Source organism: Mytilus trossulus, chromosome 12 (assembly GCF_036588685.1).
Source record: "Mytilus trossulus isolate FHL-02 chromosome 12, PNRI_Mtr1.1.1.hap1, whole genome shotgun sequence".
Classification (NCBI taxonomy): Eukaryota; Metazoa; Mollusca; class Bivalvia; order Mytilida; family Mytilidae; genus Mytilus; species Mytilus trossulus.
The window spans coordinates 26,246,054-26,265,168 of record NC_086384.1 but is presented as its reverse complement, the minus strand read 5'-3'; the positions used below and the strand labels follow the sequence as shown (position 1 = coordinate 26,265,168).

The 19,115-nt window shown below is 30.5% G+C and overlaps 2 protein-coding genes across 32 annotated transcripts in view; one reads left to right on the top strand and one right to left on the bottom strand.

The window, feature by feature from the left end:
• The window catches only part of LOC134693648 (WD repeat-containing protein WRAP73-like), a 48,439-nt gene extending 36,506 nt beyond the window's left edge, over positions 1–11,933 (top strand). Inside the window, exons 9-14 of the mRNA XM_063554531.1 lie at positions 6,583–6,660; positions 8,088–8,181; positions 8,531–8,656; positions 9,350–9,433; positions 9,796–9,903; positions 10,663–11,933. Coding sequence (XP_063410601.1) covers positions 6,583–6,660; positions 8,088–8,181; positions 8,531–8,656; positions 9,350–9,433; positions 9,796–9,903; positions 10,663–10,781 — 609 coding nt within the window. The 3' untranslated portion in view covers positions 10,782–11,933. The remainder of the gene's footprint in view (positions 1–6,582; positions 6,661–8,087; positions 8,182–8,530; positions 8,657–9,349; positions 9,434–9,795; positions 9,904–10,662) is intronic.
• Positions 11,934–14,667: 2,734 nt separating this feature from the next.
• The window catches only part of LOC134693643 (activated Cdc42 kinase-like), a 140,946-nt gene continuing 136,498 nt past the window's right edge, over positions 14,668–19,115 (bottom strand). For 29 of the 31 annotated variants that reach the window (XM_063554484.1, XM_063554486.1, XM_063554487.1 and 26 more), the window contains 2 exons: positions 17,490–17,541; positions 14,668–16,473 (listed from right to left, as the gene is read on the bottom strand). In XM_063554484.1, coding sequence (XP_063410554.1) covers positions 17,519–17,541 — 23 coding nt within the window. In that variant the 3' untranslated portion in view covers positions 14,668–16,473; positions 17,490–17,518. The remainder of the gene's footprint in view (positions 16,474–17,489; positions 17,542–19,115) is intronic. The other 2 variants (XM_063554495.1, XM_063554496.1) reach the window with 2 other exon arrangements.

The following is a 19,115-nucleotide window of genomic DNA, read 5'->3' as shown; positions in this document are numbered from 1 at the left end:
TGTGTTACTGCCGATGTAACAGGAAGTTCTTGTATATCTGCCAATGTTACATAAAGTTATCAAAAAAGAATAAAATGTTGGTATATATTCTAATTATTTGGAACATGATACACTGACTTTTAAAACTATCATTGATTTATATTAGAGAAAAAAGGACTCAAAAATTTCTTTCTGTTATTATTCAATGTTTGATGGACCACACAGAATGAGTAATGACAGAGTTCACTGCCCATTTCATAAAGCATAGCAAATTTATTTATATTCTTAAAGTGTGGAAATTCGATTTTGGTTAATCAGTTAATTTGTATTTATGATAGATCCGATTAAATCTTCCATTGAAAGGGTATACACTATTTTTTGACCGATTTTTTGAATTTTTGATTTGAACAGGTGGCTTAATTTGTATAATTTATGTTTGAGGAAGAAAAAAATATATCGATTTCAGGGGAGTAGTCTTTTATATATCGAAATTCTTTGATATGGAGTTTGATTTTATATGGTACAAATATGTGAACAGATCATCTTTCTATACATGCTTATGCATTAGAAATGATAATTTGAACAGAAGTACAAATCTGTCAGTCCAATTAGTACAAATAAGTCCTTGAGGACTAAAAGGTTGAAGTATATATTTTTAGAATGCATTTATTTTCATTTTCAAACGACTTTAAAGGGTGATATATAGTAAAAGCATTAAGAAAAATAGTTCTCCTGAAAAGCTGATTTCAGTTAGTAGGAGCAGGACCTTTTTTGTGACGTCAGGATCGGGTGTTTTTAAGCTCGGAATTTCGGGATTGACCCTTTTGGGATCCAGGAACTCTGTTTTCGAATTTCAGGATGTCAGGATTTAAAAATTTAAAAATTTGGTTATTCATGTTTTTAAGCCCGGAATTTCGGGTTTAGGATCCCTCCGATCCCCCCTCTTTAGTGGTAACTTTAGAGCATGGCATGCTCAAGAGAGACTTTTTAAATCAATTCAAGTAATCTGCATTCAAAATTATTTTTCATACTCAATTGCATTATTTTATTTTAAACAAATCCCTCGATCCTCCACTCAAAATAAGAGATCAATAAATAAAAGAAAGATTACTACAAAAGGGAAGAAATTCTTAATTGACAGCTTAACAGATTTTACTTTAAGTCCTTTTTGGATAAGTCAGATTTTCAAATATTTTGCATTGCTGAAGAGACACTTAATGTTGATATGTGCATCTGGTGCATTTATATAGGTATATATACCACTTATTATTTGAAATTGTTGAAATCTGGACCAGGAATTAACTGATTGAAATAAAGAAAAAAACAATGTTTTGGGGAAAAAATGTAAAGCTTGTTGCATCATGATCTGTCATTATTGGACCATTTAATATTCCATTTAGGACAAGGTTTTCTACTGTTATAATCTTCTTGTTGGTCATATCAAGTAACAGCTGATACACAAGCCATGAGGTTTCTATTACACTCCAGTGCATCAGTTTTCACAATTTACAATGGGTATATAAAATGTCCTGTATATGTAAAATCAGTAGAATTCTTTCAAATTCATTGACGCAAATGAAACATACACTCGTATTAAGTGTTTCCCTAGTTACCAACTTTTGTTTATATTTGTTTTGAAGTGTCATCGCTGTCCTGTAGATATTTATGGTTTGTCATTGAATAAAAGATTTAACAGATTTTTGTGAAATGTAAATTCCAACCCAGTAATCAATTTAAAAAGGAATGATTTTAAATAATGGTGAAAATTAAAATTATTCATAGATTTTTCTAGGTAACTGAAGAATGTGAATAAAAAGTCCCCGTCAGCATAGACATTACTGTCAATATTTGTTAAAGCTGACTTGTAAATTAACATAATCTGTATACTTAAACAGAAGTTAAATAGATGCAGCTCAAGCTGTATAAAACATCTGTAAAATATAGCTGTAGATGTCTGTCAAGGTCTAAGACGAGGGAATTTATGTAGGGTGTGGACAAATACAAACACTGGTACAAGGTCAAATTAAGATTAAAAAATTTGGACAAATAGATACAGATATACAAGGTCAAAGTAAGAAGGGCATACAACAGTGAAGAATAATCTAAAAAGAATGCAAACAAAACCCACAAATACTCTGAAACACCATCTCCAACATTCTTACAATTAATAAACATGATCTTGCTCCAAAGGAGAGGTATTAGGATTTATTTCTCTTCAGCAATCCATCTGTGTGTTTTTGTCCATCCAAGTTTTGTTGCATTATTTCATTGGACTACAAATCTGAACGTAGTAAAATTTGGTGTCAAACAACATGTTAGCATGCTATACATTTTCACACCTTAAAATACCTAATCAATGCTCATTAATTTCCTGTTTCTTGCTGTGACCTTTGCTGTAGCCTTTTTGTGCTGATGTAAAGCAATCACCAATCAATAAATCAACTTTCTGTTAGCCGAAAAAAAAGTTGTATATTCTTTCACATGATGGCCAAATACTGTATAGGGAATTATTTTTCGCAGGTGAAAAATTTAGAGATTTTCATTGAATAAGGTGTACCAAATCTTTTGGCGATTATTATTTAGCCGTATTCAAAACTTTAATCAACTCCTTTGCATGTGCACTTTTAAATTGGCTATTTATTTTGGTGATTTTGTTCTATCTGCGAAAATAAGGGAAATTTTACACCCCGGGAAAATATCCCTCTATAGGGTATTAGTTTTTAATCCAAAGCGGCGTTCGGTCACAAGTTGTCTTATTTTTGATATTCAAATACGGCGATTAGTTATACTTTTTGTTACATTGTCAAATTGCTTTTTTTTTTATGAAATTAATGTACAAAATGTAAGGAACTATATGTTTTTCCTACGCATGTTTTGTTTCGACATTATCGACATCTTGACAACGCCTATTGTTGTATGACGTCAGAGAGTGAAATAACCACGTTTATTTCACATGTGAAATTATCGTTTTTTTATCTAACTGGGAAATCAATGTAATTCATTGCAACCAATGTAATAATTATTAATAATTATATATTATAATATCAAAACAAAAGACTACAGGACAATTATACACCTAAGTTTTCAAAACTTGTCTCCTAACGACAGTCATATCTTTAGTTGACTTCATTCCTGATTAGTTTTATTCAGTAACATTTAAGATTGTCCTGCAGAGTAAAGATATTTGGTTAAATCTGAAAATTAGAAAAAATAAGTGTTAAAGACTTTATCATTTAGATTAATGTTTGACTTTAAAAGTCAGAGTGCCATGATCAATCAAATCAACAATGCTGCTAAAATAATTGAAATATTTTTAAAAAGTCATCTTGGAGCCTCTTGTCTTTTCACTGAGTTGGATTTCAAATTTTCATTGTATTTCAAAATTGTTTTTAAGATCTTTTTGTAGTTGCCATTATTCATTATTTCTTACAAATTATGTCCTGACTTATCTGTTTTTCATGAGCAAACAAATCTTAGTAGATGTTGAAAAGGTTTTTCCTGGAAAAAGAGTCCAAGGGGTCGGAACTTAAGTTTTAGAAACAGGATACCACCTACATAGTTTTCAATTGGTTTTTCTGCGAATGGTATTATAATATTTGACTTTAGATGAACCTACTTTGATTTAAAAAAAAAAAAAAAGCATTTAAAAAAGTAGAAAGCAATTGTACCTCTTATCTTTGATATTTTACAATTTGATCAGAACTACAACTTTAAAGTGTTATGGCTTATTGATACCACAGAAGGGCAAAGTTGCTTTGATAGCCAGAGACGTATACATGTCTCTGGATAAGCATGGTATAAATATTTATCTCGTTTGGATAGATGTTTTGATTTTATTTTTATTACGCAGTTTAATGCATTTGATAAGATAGCATGTCTAGTGTGTTAAATTTTTTCAGTTTCTTATTCTTACAATTTTAATAGTTGTCAGCTTTTAACAAAATTACGTGTAAGTGATCATAATTTGGAAATTGAATTAGGACGTTATAAAAAAATTCAAAGAGAACACAGACTGCAAAGTTTGTAAAATTTTAGATGATGAGGAACACTTTTTCCTTCATTGCCAAATTAACAGTAATGTAAGACATTCCCTAATAAATGCAATTAAAACCCATTATCCTAATTTTAACCAGCTTGACTCAAACTCTAAACTTAAAACTATTCTAGATCCCAATAAAGATATTTTGTCTAGTGTTGTAGACTACATAAAGCAATCTATGGAATTGCGAAAATAAGGTCCACATTGGTCAATTATTATATACATCTATATATAGATATATGTTATTAATATCAACTTCACTTTTTAAAAACATTTATCATGTATAGTTATGTTCTTGTCACTTGTGTATACAATGTACTATGTTTGCATTTTAACCCGTCAGGGTTTCATGTTTTTTGCAATAAAGATTATATTATATGATAATCATTCTAAGGTAATAAAATAAGTATGCTTTTTTGGTATTTTAAGTTCATTTTTAGTCTACCTATATATAGGGGTTCCAATGATTAAATATATGATTGATGATACCCCCTAAGTTGAGAAATTAGACGTGCAGTAATTTTCACTCAATTGGAACATCATATAAATACATTATTATATAATATTGCATGTTTTTTCATCTTTTTTGTTAAATTGCTGCAAGATCAAAGAAATGAAAAGTAGTAATAAGTTTCCTAATGTACTGCTGATGTCTATGGTCTTGTTGCCAAAAAAAGTGGCCTCAATGAGTGTAGGTCTGAGTCAGTCTAACTTCTATATCACTAACCAGTCAACACTGAGGTTGTGAGTTGGAATCCCACACAGGACATGTGCATTCAACTCTAACTTTAATCGACTAGGATTGTCAGTTTTCCTACCGAAGGATGTGGGTTCAGCTTCTTCCACCAAAAAAAATAAATTGACCATGCACCACGGCACGAAACATCACAATAGTTTTCAAAGTGGCATCAAACATCAATCTTGCAAAAAAGAGTTTACAAATATATACCATTCATTCAATTTGGTTGATTATATAGGAAATCACTGAAGCATGATGGGAGACAGTGGCGGATCCAGAACTTTCCCTAAGGGGGGGCTCGCTGACTGACTTAAGAGGGGGCCTGCTCCAGTCATGCTTCAATGATTCCCTATATAATCAATCAAATTTATTTAACAAAAAGGGGGGGCCCGGGGCCCCCCAGGGCCCCTTCTGGATCTGCCTAAGGGAGAGGTCCCCCCTTTGAAAAGTTCTAGATCTGCCATTGCCTTTTCATCCTTTCATTCCTCTGTCAATCCCTGAGTTAAGGTAGATGTATATGTTATACTCACTGTTCAGATCTAACAGATAGATAATGAATCATGGGTTGATGTTTACAGTGGAAGATATAACATGCAAATCATGTAAATGTGACATGAATATGAACCCTGCCTTGTAATAGAGGCAGATCAAGCCATTTTAAATGGGGGTCATAACCCAGGATAAAAGGGGGGTTCTAACTACATGTCCCCATTCAAATACATTGATTGATTGATCGTAATGATTTTTGCGTGCAAATGTAATGCACCGTGATTTTCAACATGCTAGTTTTTATGATAACAGTCCACATGAAGACATGTCACCCTACACTGACACATTCTATTACAAATTGATTCAGTCACAAGTGTGTCTTCTCTTTAGAAAATGTACTGTAAATTCAGAAATAAATTGTGATGTTTTTATTATTGCGAAAAATGTGACCAGGTTATGATCGCAATAATTTAAACTTGCATTGGAAATTTTTTGTCGGAATAAAACTTAATTTTTCTCAATATTGCAAAATTAAGAATCGCATTAAATGCACGCAATAATTTCTTAATATACTGTGAGTAATCAATTTGTGAAAAACACCTATTTAAAAGTCCTCAATTTATTTTGAAAAAAAGATGAAATGAAATAAACTGGTAAACATAGATATTATGTAATACAAAATAACAAATATTAGTTTTGATATACAAATATATTACAGTGTCCTTTGATAGAGCAAACACTCAAAAACAGACATCTTTCAAAAGGGAAACAAATATTTAAATAAAGCAACATTAGATAATTGTTGAAGGCTGTAGTGTGACCTATAATTGTTAACTTCTGCGTCATTTGCAATCTGGTGGTGGATAGTTGTCTCATTGACAATCATACCACATCTTCTTATTTTTATATTGAGTAAATATGCATGTAGATAAATATTTCACAATACCAGTATGGTAATGAATACAAAATTGTGGCTTTATATTCTCTATGCTTGGGTACTTACAGACCTCAGAAGCCATGTGATAATTATTGTTTCTTTTATGTGAGAACAATTTTCTCTTGATAGAAATCTGAGACATGAAATTTTTAATTGATGTTATGTTAATTTATGTATTCATTTGAAATGTAAAATTGCTTTTCAAACATTTTTCTTGTAATTTCTGAAAATTTATTTTTCTGTTTCAATATAAACTTTTTTTTTGCGACTTTTAGTCAATCGGTTGTTTTCAACTTATTCACAGTCAATTGTGATTTCAGTGAAATGATGTTTAGGTAAACACATTGGATGTGAACATCAGTAATACAATGACTTCAACAATTTATTTTTCTGTTTCAGGTGAGAATTTTGAACCACATCACATGGAAGACAGTAGCAGAACATAGTCACCCAGCAATACTGGACTGTAGTAATGTGGTATGTAGATATGTTTTATAACAAACCAATACATTTCTATAGAACTTTTCCTAGGCAATGCATTTAAACAGAACTTTTCATAGGCAATACATTTGAATAGAACTTTTCTAGGCAAAACATTTAAATAGAACTTTTCCTAGGCAATGCATTTAAATAGAACTTTTCCTAGGCAATACATTTGAATAGAACTTTTTCTTGGCAATACATTTTGATAGCTTTCTAGGCAGTACATTTGAATAGAACTTCTCCTAGGTAATGCATTTAAATAGAACTTTTCCTAGGCAATACATTTAAATAGAACTGTTCCTAGACTAGAAACAGAATGGTCAACTTAAGCAAGGCTACTGCATAGAAGAAGAGAGGCAAAAGATACCAAAGGGATATTCAAACTCATAAGTTAAAAACAAACAAACAATGCCATTGAAAAAATGAAAAACCACCAAAATACAAACAACATTATACAAAACATAATATGTAAAAACTAAAGACTGAGCAACATGAACCTTACCAAAACTGGGGTGCTCCTTAAAGGAGATTTTTGTTTCACCATACATGATAATCATGTAATGTTTAAGTAGAAACTATCTGATTCTAGCAACACTAAGATAATATATATGTATAGTAATATGGTATAAAGATTATGCTACTAGGGTACAGTTAAAATTATAACAGACATCCAGCAGCACTATATTTGAGTAATTTGGTGATCAGTAAATGTTTGTAACTGTTTATGTATCTATACATTTATAGTATTTATACTAGTTGGCAATGTCAATTGTAGCCAAAAAAAAGGGAGATGAAGTTACCAAACAGACAATGTAAACTTGCAAGTAAAAGAAAGACCAATAAAACCAACAACAAATAAAAATAACAAAAAGACAAATAGCAGTCTACAAAGTTACTTAGTATACCATAAATCTGAGCCACTTGAACCCTACCAACACACAAAGGAAAGGTTGATAATAACAAGACAGTAGGAATATTGCAGATTGATTATTGAGTACTTAATGTCCAGTGCATGACCAAATTAATCATTATTCAAGAAAAGAGAAGTTTTAACATTTAGCAAATTAGAATTTAGGACAGTTCCATTCTTTATTATAAACTATAATTTGCAAGCAAAATTCCAGTTTCAATGGTATTAGATTTAGTTTTGCTGTTTTATCATTGGCTCCTATCAAAGGAATTTGATATCACAAATCAGTATTCCACAAACAATGAATCCACAGTAGATCTTATATCACAAATCAGTATCCCACAAACAATAATGAATCCACAGTAGATCCTATATCACAAATCAGTATCCCACAAACAATAATGAATCCACAGTAGATCTAGCACTATACTATTGAGAAACCACAGTAGATCCTAGCATATATACTATTGAGGAAACATTGTTTATCACATAATTGTTAAACATATTTCAGGTTGTATATAAAGAAGTAGAAACCCGTGCTCCCCTGCCCCCAGGAGATAATATTGATGCCCCTACAGCAACACTCTTCACTCCACAGAGCAAATGTAAGTAGTTTCTGTAGTACATGTTTTTAGGTTCTTTTTTTTTTTAAGAAGGGAATTGTATAGGAGTTCACTATCTGACTGTACATCTGTGTGCCTTGTGAGAGCTTTTCTTTCATCACAGCTACAGATATGTTGATAAAAAAAAATACACAGTTGATGAACATTCCCTGAGAATGTGAAAAAAAGTTATAATGCCTGTCAACATGTTTAAGGGGAGATAATCAAATTTCTAACTTCAATATTCTTTTTGTGATTTCAATACAATTTAATTTTGCCATAATTTTTTCAAGAGTTTGCATACTTGTTATGCTGTTTATATATATCTAAGATATTTGTTTTTCTTTTATAGTTGAAGTACAGCAAGGTGACATAAAACTACCCATTACCAAACCAGATATAAACAAGGCTAATCCAAAAATAGGAGTTGGGATGGTGGCCTTTAGTTGTGATTGTAAATACATGTACACTAGGAATGGTTAGTATAAAATATTTTATGGATAAAATAGAAATTGTGTTTTTTTTTCTGTGACTAAATATAAGGGTTAAATTAAATTCAGCCATTAATTATAGCCCCTGCCTAGTTCTGCGGAGGTGTGCAGGAATATTGCCTAGCCATGTGTGTTGTAAGCACAACTCATCCTGAACATGTAGACAGATATTAACACTTTACACACCTGTCTGTCCAGCGTAAACATGTCGCACTGTATCTTGAGAATGACTTATCCAAATTTCATGAAACTTATTATAGTTGTTTTTTATGATGGTCAAATGATCTGTATACTTTTTGGTGAAAATAAGATTAAAAATTTTTGAGTTATGGCACTTTGTAACTAAAACAGGATTGTGTTTTTTTCACATGTCGCACCGTATATTAAAAGTGATTGTTGATTATTCCTTAAAACTTTACACACTTCTTAGTTATGTTAATCTTCAGATCTGTATGCTTTTTGGTTTTGATTCAAAATTTTATTTTAGTGATATTTAGTTTTTTAGAGGGGGGAGGGTTCATATATCCCGCCGTATCTCAAAAACAATATATGGTTATTGCTTAAAACTTTCTCAGAAACTATTTATGATTGTTGCATAAAACTTTCACACAAGACGACAGGCATATCATGCGCTCAAGGCGCAGCTGTTTATTAAAAGATGTTACACATTTGAATTTCAGATAATATGCCAGGCACTTTATGGATATGGGATATCAGAAGATTAGCCCTTTGTACAGTAATGATTCTTAATTCACCAATCAAATGTAAGTTTGTAAGATTGTACTGCCTATGATTTATCTTTTGTTAATGTATCAGGAGCATTAGGGATTTATATAACAAAAGATAATCTTTTTGTGCAGAATTTATTCTTATTGACAAAAAAAAGCAAGAATTGGGTATGTTTCCAATGGCGGTGACATCACGGCTTTAAACATTATCTTTGGTCTCTTGCTCATCATAAAATATTCCATACATTGACAAATGCATCACATATAACTAACTATTTATACAGCACATGATTGTCACTACGTTAAGTTTTATATGTCAAACTTGTTCGTTTTGATTAAGTTATTACTTTCTGAGATGTTTAGAATTATGATAAATGATTTGTTTCCTATTGTTTCAGCTATTAAATGGGACCCTCATCAAGCACGTCTTGCGGTAGCTACTGGAACAAGCAAGTTATATATGTGGTCTCCTGCAGGAAGTTTGTCAGTGGAGGTACCAGTTGAAGGTATAAAATTGTTTCAAGTTTATAGAACCAAAGATTTCAAATGAATCTACTTAGTATATTCACTGAAAAAAGAACTGATTTTTTATTCTATTCTTATTCACTGTCAGAAATGCTAAAAAATTTACAAAATATAGCCAAACTCTGAGAAAAAATCAAAATGGAAAGTCTCTAATCAAATGATAATTGGAATAAATGGATGTTCTCATACAAGAACTGTTCTAAGGTAGATAACTCTTATGTTCACACTAGTAAGCAGAGGTTAATAAAACGGATGGAAAACAAAATAAATGTAAGGTATATGTCAATGTGATATGAACCCTATTACATAGAAAAAAATATATAGAAGTTAACTTTTTAGAAGACTTTACAAATGTCTTTACAATATATGAAACTAGGAAAAAAGATTTCACAACCAACAGAAAATGTATGGTTTACCAACAAATATGTACACTACATACTCAAATAGTTCTGTTATATTTGTGGCAATTTTTTTAGTAGGGGCCGTTCCAAAAATGAATTATGAGTTGGGGGAGGTACTTTTCATTTTACCCCACCATGTTAACATTTTAAATTAGATTTTTCAATCTAAAGTTCAAGCAATCTTTTTTAGATAACCACCACCCATCAAATTTTAATTAAAGTGCCTTCCTCACCCCTCCCCATACAAATAAATCAGAATGATTCTGGAAAAGCTCTTACACTTACCAGCTGATATATATATTAACAAAAAATAACAAAAGATATGTTTTATACTTTTAGGTTCGTTCAATGTTCAGGGTTTATTATGGCATACAGAAGGTAATACCATTCTACTGATGAGTAAGGATCAGATGTGTGTATGTTATCTTACTGACAACACGACAGAGACAGCAGCATAGAACATGGGGATGATATCATACAATAGAGACAGGCATCAGATGATAGAGATACATTGTGTATAGATGATGGATTGGGTTTAGAAGTTATAATTTATAAATGTAACATTAAGAAAGAAGTAATATCAAACTTGCAGTTTGTGTCTGTTGTATTGAAAAATAAGTTTTTTATAATATTGCAGACTTTTTGTTTGGTAGATTTGGATTTTTGTTAGGTATGAGAATTCCTCTTTGATATATGGATACAAAGTGAAAAATAACAGCAAACTTAAATGAGGGTTTAGAAAAATAAAAGAGAGACATAATTTGACCTAAACAATCATAGAAATTTGTGTAAAAATTTCTGACAATCTTGCATTTTGGGGGGATATTTTTAAGCGGAAAAGAACTGTCATGAAAGGATAGATAATGAAAAATGATTAATTAATGATTAAAATTTGAGATTGTTTGATTTCCATGTTATTTATGACTGAGTAAATTAAACTTAAAAGAATAGAAGTCATGAAATTGTCGTGATAATACCCAGATTAAACTATAGCATAGTGCTTTATTTGAATATCAAATTTGTCGTAACATTCCATTTTGAAAAAAAAATCCGTCCTAGAAAAAAATGAAACTATTTGTATAGTGCTATTATTTACAATGAAATCTATTAATATATAAAAAAGAAGATGTGGTATTATTGCCAATGAGACAACTATCCACAAAAGACCTATTAAGTCTAGATATCATATAAGTAAGACTTTGCTTGGGTATTTTTTATTATGGCTAGTTGGAAAAGAAGTTTTGTGAAAATGCATTGTAAGCAACATGATATTTTAATTGGAACATGCTGAATTCTTTCTCTTTCTCTCTTAACTGGACAAAAAAAAAATTAAAAAAAAAGGTTTGAATCAGATTTTTTATTCAAATCTCTTGGCCAGACCCCTTTCAAATTCTTTTCTGGAAAGTATTTTCTTACAAAGAAAGCAAAAGGCCCAATTAAATGATTAGATGAAAAAAAACAGATTTTGTTTTGATAGATTTCATTGTATGCAATGTTTGTATATCGAGTGTATGACTTTGTTATTATATATATTTAAAAGTTGACAGCATTTAGTTTGTATTTAATCATTAACATTATATTATTATGTAACAATAAATCATTATAAAGTTTGCTTGTCTATCTGTAAAGCCATCTTAATATTTATTCTGTAAATATTGACCAGTTAGAATCAAGAATTGCCACTGCTTGCCATGTTTTTCTCCAGATCAAATTGGAATCATTAGAAAATAAGGAACCATTGTATCTGTTAATTTTAATCATCATTCCTATAAAGTTGGGTAAGATTTGACTACTTTCAGAGAAATGTTTTAAAACTAGTCGGATCAGAATTAGCCTCTGGTTGCCAATTTTTTTCAATCAGTTATATTTATGGGCATTATGTTTTCTGGTCAGTGCGTCCATTCGTTCGTCTGTCTGTTTGTCCTGCTTCTGGTTAAAGTTTTTAGTAGAGGTAGTTTTTGTAAATATGTTGGGAGCCTCTGGCCTTTGTTAGTGTTATATGGTTTTTTTAAATTTAGTTCATTTATATGTTTTAGAGTCAAGTGTGACAACCATTTTCACTGAACTAGTACATAATTTTACTTAGATGCCAGCTGAGGACCACCTATGGGTGTGGGATTTTCTCTCTGCATTGAAGAACCATTGGTGGCCTTTGCATGTTGTCTGCTCTTTGGATGGTTTTTTGTCTCTTTGACATGATGTAGAAAACTACATTTTACTTGAATCATATCTGGAATCTATTTCCCTATTTCTTCTTTTTAAGTAACTGTGACCTTGATCTTTGACCTTCCTTTCATCTGTGCAAGTTTCAATGCAATCAAATAAATCAAGCTTGTATTATCATCTGCAAACCGTTTTGATCATTGTTGAAGGCTGTGCTCTATAAACTATCGGTATATTTTGTCTCATTTGAAATCATACTACATCTTTTTTATGGCCCTGCAAAGAAGTTGTTGGTGCCATATAGTACTACCCTTGTCCGAAATTCTGTAATTCCGTAACAAACCATTATACAGATTTTTTTATCTAAATGCCTTCAGATGTTGGGCTGATTTTTGATATGGTAGTTAACCATGATGAGTTACAGATCAAGTTTAGTTTCATCAGCTCCACTAATTTTTTCCAAAATTAGGGCTATGAACTTTGAAAATTTGTTGAAAATCATTGAAAATCACAGTTATACAGACTTTTTCTAAACACCTTCAGATATTGGGTGATTTTTTATATGTGAGTTAACCATGATGAGTTACAGATCAAGTTGAAGTTTTGTTCCGCTCCACTTATATATGACGAAAGTACGGGCTTTGGACTTCGAGAAATTGTTGAAAATCAGTTATACAGACTTTTTTCAAAACGCCTTCAGATATTGGGGTGATTTTTGGTTTTAACCTTTTTAAAAATGTAACATTTGTTGATTGTAATTACTTTTTTTTGCAATATTCACTGTTTCTAATCATGTACAACATTCATTATTTCTTCTCTGTTGGAGAGTTGTATCATTGGCAATCATACCACATCTACTGATTAGCCATACTACAATGATACTTACTATTCCTGCTTGACACGTTTTAGAAGCCACTTAATTATTGACAAAACACATTTTATGTAGAATTTTTTTTATCAATTTTAAAGGTTCAAATATTGAATGAATTCATTATAATTCTATCTAACAATATTAACTTTACAAAATAATATGGGCTCTACCTGTGCCCTGTGTTAAACTAAAAGTTGACCAATATACAGGTATATGGCACAAAGGCTTGCATATATAATGTACAAAGACCAGCAAAAATTTGTTGTCTGTAGGGATACTACTACTACAGTACTAATTGAAGCAAAAGCAGGTAGTATATCCTGTTTGCCTTGGGTTGTTTTAACAGTGCCTGTGAGAACTTTTATTTGCCAAAATGGCAAAGTGTAAAAGAGACAGAGTTGTCAAAAAATATTTAATATTAACAGATTTTAAACTTTTACAATTTCCATTTATTGACTTCCATATCAATTAAACCCTTATAGGACAATGTGTCATACAAACCATTAATTTGCAATTGTGCAAGAGAATTTCTACAACAAATTAAAGCTGGTCATTGTCACAGAATCTAGATCTATAACATGTCTCTATCACCAAGGCTAGATCTATAGCTGACCTCCGTCACAGAGGCTAAATCTATGCACCAGTCTGTCAGGTTGGCTAGATTTGTGGCTTGTCTCTGTGACAGAGGTTAGATCTATGCACCAACGTTGATATTTCAGCATCAAATTTGAAAGCAGTTTACTGACTTAGATATCATAATAATTACATATTAATTTTTATTGCACATTAAAATTATCGGCAAAATGAAGTGATGTACAAAAGCATTACAACTATCTCCTCAATGATATATACAAGTATGATCTTGAAAAAGATACATTCGTAAAATAGATTTCATTGCCTTTTATGCAAATCCCATAAAAAAGAAAGCTATACTTGTATTTTTGAGTGCCACTTAATGTCAGTATTTATTTTTTAATTCTTTTTTCAAAAGATTGAAAAAAACTATAAACCAAAAAGAAAAGAAAGTATTAAAGTAATGTAATCGACAATGTTATTCACAACCTATAAGTATAGCTGATTTTTTTGATAAAATGCCCTCAATTCATTTAAAAAAAGTTGTACATAGTTAATTATGCTCTGTATTTATTATGCTAAAAACTCACATCAAAGCAATAAATCTGCAAGCACATCTGCTCAATAAACAAACTCATGTCTTTTTCTCATTTAACAGGCTATTATTTGAACTTGGAATTATTTTTAATTATGAAATTTGCATAATTTCTAGTGCCTGAAATTTTTAATAAATTCCATGGTATTAAAATCTTTTGAGCAGTTAATAACACTTTCCATACAATGTATTTTGGTTAGATAGTGTTGTTTCATTCTATTGAAAATATACTATATTCTTAGTAATAGAAAGTGTTGTGCACAGCACAGAACATTTCAGTACAGAATAAACCTGGAATTTATTAAAAAAATCATTAACAAGAAATCAAACAAATTTCATAATTAAAAATAATTCCAAGTTCAAATAGTAGCCTGTTATCAGTGAAAACTATAATTCTTCTTCTGAATTTCAAGAAAACAACATTTTTTTCCTCCAACTATTCTTAACCTTTAACAGTCACATAGGTCATATTTAGAAATTATCAACTTGAATATAATTTTAGAAAAATTGCATGCCTGGAATACAAATTAAATTGTGAGCTCTTTACAGGTTGCATCTAAGTTTGCATAGTGATGTTTTATTATTAATTGAGGCGAAATGCATTGAGAAATTATTTTTTTTCTATAAAATTGAAGAAAATTGACAATATTTTCCTTCATTTCCTAAAAACAAGTTTTCTATGGAAGAATTGAATCTTCTTTAATGTCAATGCAAACCTATTTTAGGCACAAAATAATTATTAACATAGAACAATAAAAAATACTGAGCAATTTAATTTAACTAAATATATTGCATGAACAAAAAATAATCAAAAAACTTAATGCAACTAAACTTAAATATGTTTTTCATAAAAAAAACCAATGCATCTCTTTTCACTGTAAAATACATTGTACCACACTAAAGTTACACTCTGATGAACCATTAAAAAATACAAAAACTTCACTACAGATTATGTCAGTTTTGCATTTATCAGATCAAAATATCAATGGTCAAAACATTGAACATGATGAAGAGAAAATTTCAATGGTCAAAACACTGATTTTGATTGAGAGAACATTTCAATGGTCAAAACACAGATTCTGGAAGAAGGAGAGAAAATTTTAAATGAATCTGAGATCACTTGTTCTGTAAAAGTTGGACCAAATGATGATTGATTAAATGCTTTTATTTCCAATTATTTGAACGAACCTGTTTTACAGGACAGTATTAAATATCATTAACATCACATGACAAACAGGTTGTTGTAATAGTATTTATCTCCACCTTAATATGCTACAGAAGCCGAAAATTCTATGACTGTTAAAAACGAAGCAGTTATAATGTAATTATAATACTAAACATTGTGGAGTCAAATCTTGTGGACATCAAATGGACACATCAATTTTGTTTATTTATTGCAGGTATGCACATTGACCGAGAATAAACTTATTTAACATATCCTTGTAATTGGTGCATAATTAATAAATGTACATAAACTAATTTTATTCATTTTGATTAATACAAAAAATCAACGTTCAATATTTATGACATATAAATAATACTAAATGCATCAATATTTCTACTTTCAACAGACATTCTAATAGTTGATTCCTTTAAAGCACCAATTTGTCAGTATCAAAAATTGCAAATACTTCATCACAATCTTTCTTGACCATCTTCACACATATTCAAGTCATCTAAAAATAGTCTTCTCATTCATTCCAATTCAGTCTATAAATAGACTACATCACTATGGCTACACATCAATTATTTCTGGACTAGATAAATTTGAGAGAACATGATTGGCTGCTCTCTGGACATCCCAGTCACATGCCATTAAGGCTTCCTTACACAGGGTTATGTCCCCTAGTTGAGCACTTAATAATTGTTTGAGTTTGACATATTTTATTGCCATGGGAACAATCCATTTAGTCTCTGTTAGGGCCTGCTGGCAATCTTCAACACTAATCTGTAATATAATATTTTCATAAAAGTATCAAAACATGATGGTATTAGTTAATATTGATTTCATTATCAGTAACAAATATTACAGATTTGTACTTTACCAGTACTAGGATCTGTTGATAACTATAGTTTGGCCTTGCACAAGGTCACAATTTTTCTCTGATTGTAAATGACACCTTTACACTAAATCAATTGCATGTTGAATGTGTACTGATTGATATTTTAGTCTTAGATGCACAAATTTTCATTAGTTGTTATTGACTTTGAACTAGCTGTCATTAACTGTGGTACTCTTAAATCTTCTTGTGTAGTGTCTTTTTGTTGTGACAATGTTTAAGTCCCACATACACTCTGTGTTTAATTTAGATGTATTTCTAGTTGTATCCATCTAATGAATTCAGCCTTTTTCAACTGATTTTCATAGTTTGTTTTTATGTTGTATTATTGCACCACTGTCCTAAGTTAGGGGATGGTTTAGCACTCACAAAAAAGTTTAACCCAGCTACATCCACTCATTTAAATTTTGGTGGATAGTTGTATTATTGGCAATCATACCACATCTACTTATTTTTGTTATGATGTGCTGCATTGCTATTGTGATAAAAGAGACATACAAAAAACAGTATTTTGAGGAAGTTTTCTTCATCAAAATAACAAATATCAAATTGATAAATAAGTTTTACTAAATGAAAACTACAATACTTTTTCAGGGGGTCCTTCATGAACAATTGGTCTCAGAAGTAGTACTACTGTAGCACATGTACTACTGTAGCACACATCTGTAAATACTGAAATAACGAGTTCAAATCCTGCACATGAAAGTTGTGCATTGTTGTGCTGGACTCCAATCTAAATCTATATTGACTACGATTTTTAGTTTTCCTTTTGAAGGTCTGTTGTTTTCTACCGCGCTTTTGCATTTTCAACAAATTGAAATTGACAGCAAAGATTAAAAGTGTCATTTTAAAAACACCAATCAGTCAATCAATACATGTACATCAGAAATATTTATGTAATTACCTCATTTTTAAACACAGATCTCATCATCTCTACTTCCTCGCAGTTCTTCTCCCTGTGTAATGTAGAAATAGTCTGGTTATAAAAGCTGCCTTCACCAAATACATACATGCACAAGTTCACAGGAATTATCTCCCTTACCACTGGTATAACAAATGAACTGTACAAGTCCAATGTCAATATTAATCTAATTCCATAAACACAAATCGGATTTTTAATAAAACAGATTTTTAATAAAACGGAAAAATTTACAAGTCTGTAAATTAAATCTTTACCTGTATGACACAACAATGAAAGAGTTAGTTTTACAAAATTTTCATAAATACTTTACTCTTTAGAAAATGTACAGTGAAACTTGGCACATATGTTTTTTCGTATATATAAATATACTTATATAAAGATATATGTTCATAAATGTCAAGCATTGATGATGATGATACTTTAGCCTACAGCTTGATTCATTTTTTCGCATGCTAATTACCTCTTTGGTACCTTTTGGAGGAATATTTCTACATTTTTACTACTTTTTGGAAGTACAGTAAAATCTGTTTAAACTCCTTTTGAAAAATTATTCCTCACTGTACCTTGCTTAATGTCCAGTCACAAATATATCACACATTTTCAGAACCAGTACAAACATAACTATCATAGAAATCAGTAGGTTATGTAAGGAATGTTAACGGAATAATGAGTATTCACATTTCAAAGTCAATAAAATGCTTCGCTGAGCACAGCCTGATACGATGCCAGAGGTTGAACCCCATAGAGTTGGGCCAAATTTATTCCAACAATGGGCATCACATTTAATGCCCTCATTACAACCTGAAGTTGCATTTTACACAGCCCAAGGAATACCAAAATTAAGAAAGGGTTATACATGTACTGCAAGATGGCTGAAGTCACTATATTTTTATGCTGAAAATTCAGAAACTATTGCGAGGTGTTTATTAATATGTATAATGCAACTCCTTCAGTATGACAACCATAAGATTTCGCTGACATTCTGATGTCTTTTTGATAATTGCAAAAATTGATCTTGCAATTTATTCATTCTTCAAAAATCACAATAATTTCTGAATTTATAGTCTCTTAGTCTTAGAGATAGAATTATATTATATTATGCCACCAATCGTGGATAAAGGAATATAGAACTCATTTAATCATAGAGGCCTGGTCAATTTCTCAAGTATTTGTTTTTATTCAGAAGGAAAAAATCAGAAAGGTGATAAAATGTTGAAGAATACTGTAAATCTAAGTATTTAATATAAAGGTTTAAAAGATTGTGAAATTGGTTTTGGTGTGAAATAACTAATGGGGACATTGGCCTATAGATTGTTAAAAAAAATGTCTTATAAAAAAAGTTCCATATTGGTTTGTCAAGGCAATGTTTTACAATTGGTTTAAATAAGCATTTTAAAAGACTTAGACCAATAATATGTATATTAGTATTAGTTTAACCACAATATCAATATATAATTACTGTTATTAAATTCACTCATCATTATTTTACATTAATAATAGTATTAAATGTTAATTCAACAACAAAAAGCATATATAACATAAAAGTATAACATTATATTAATATATCTTTTACATGTTATATAAAAAACTTTAAAAGTGTACAGCTTT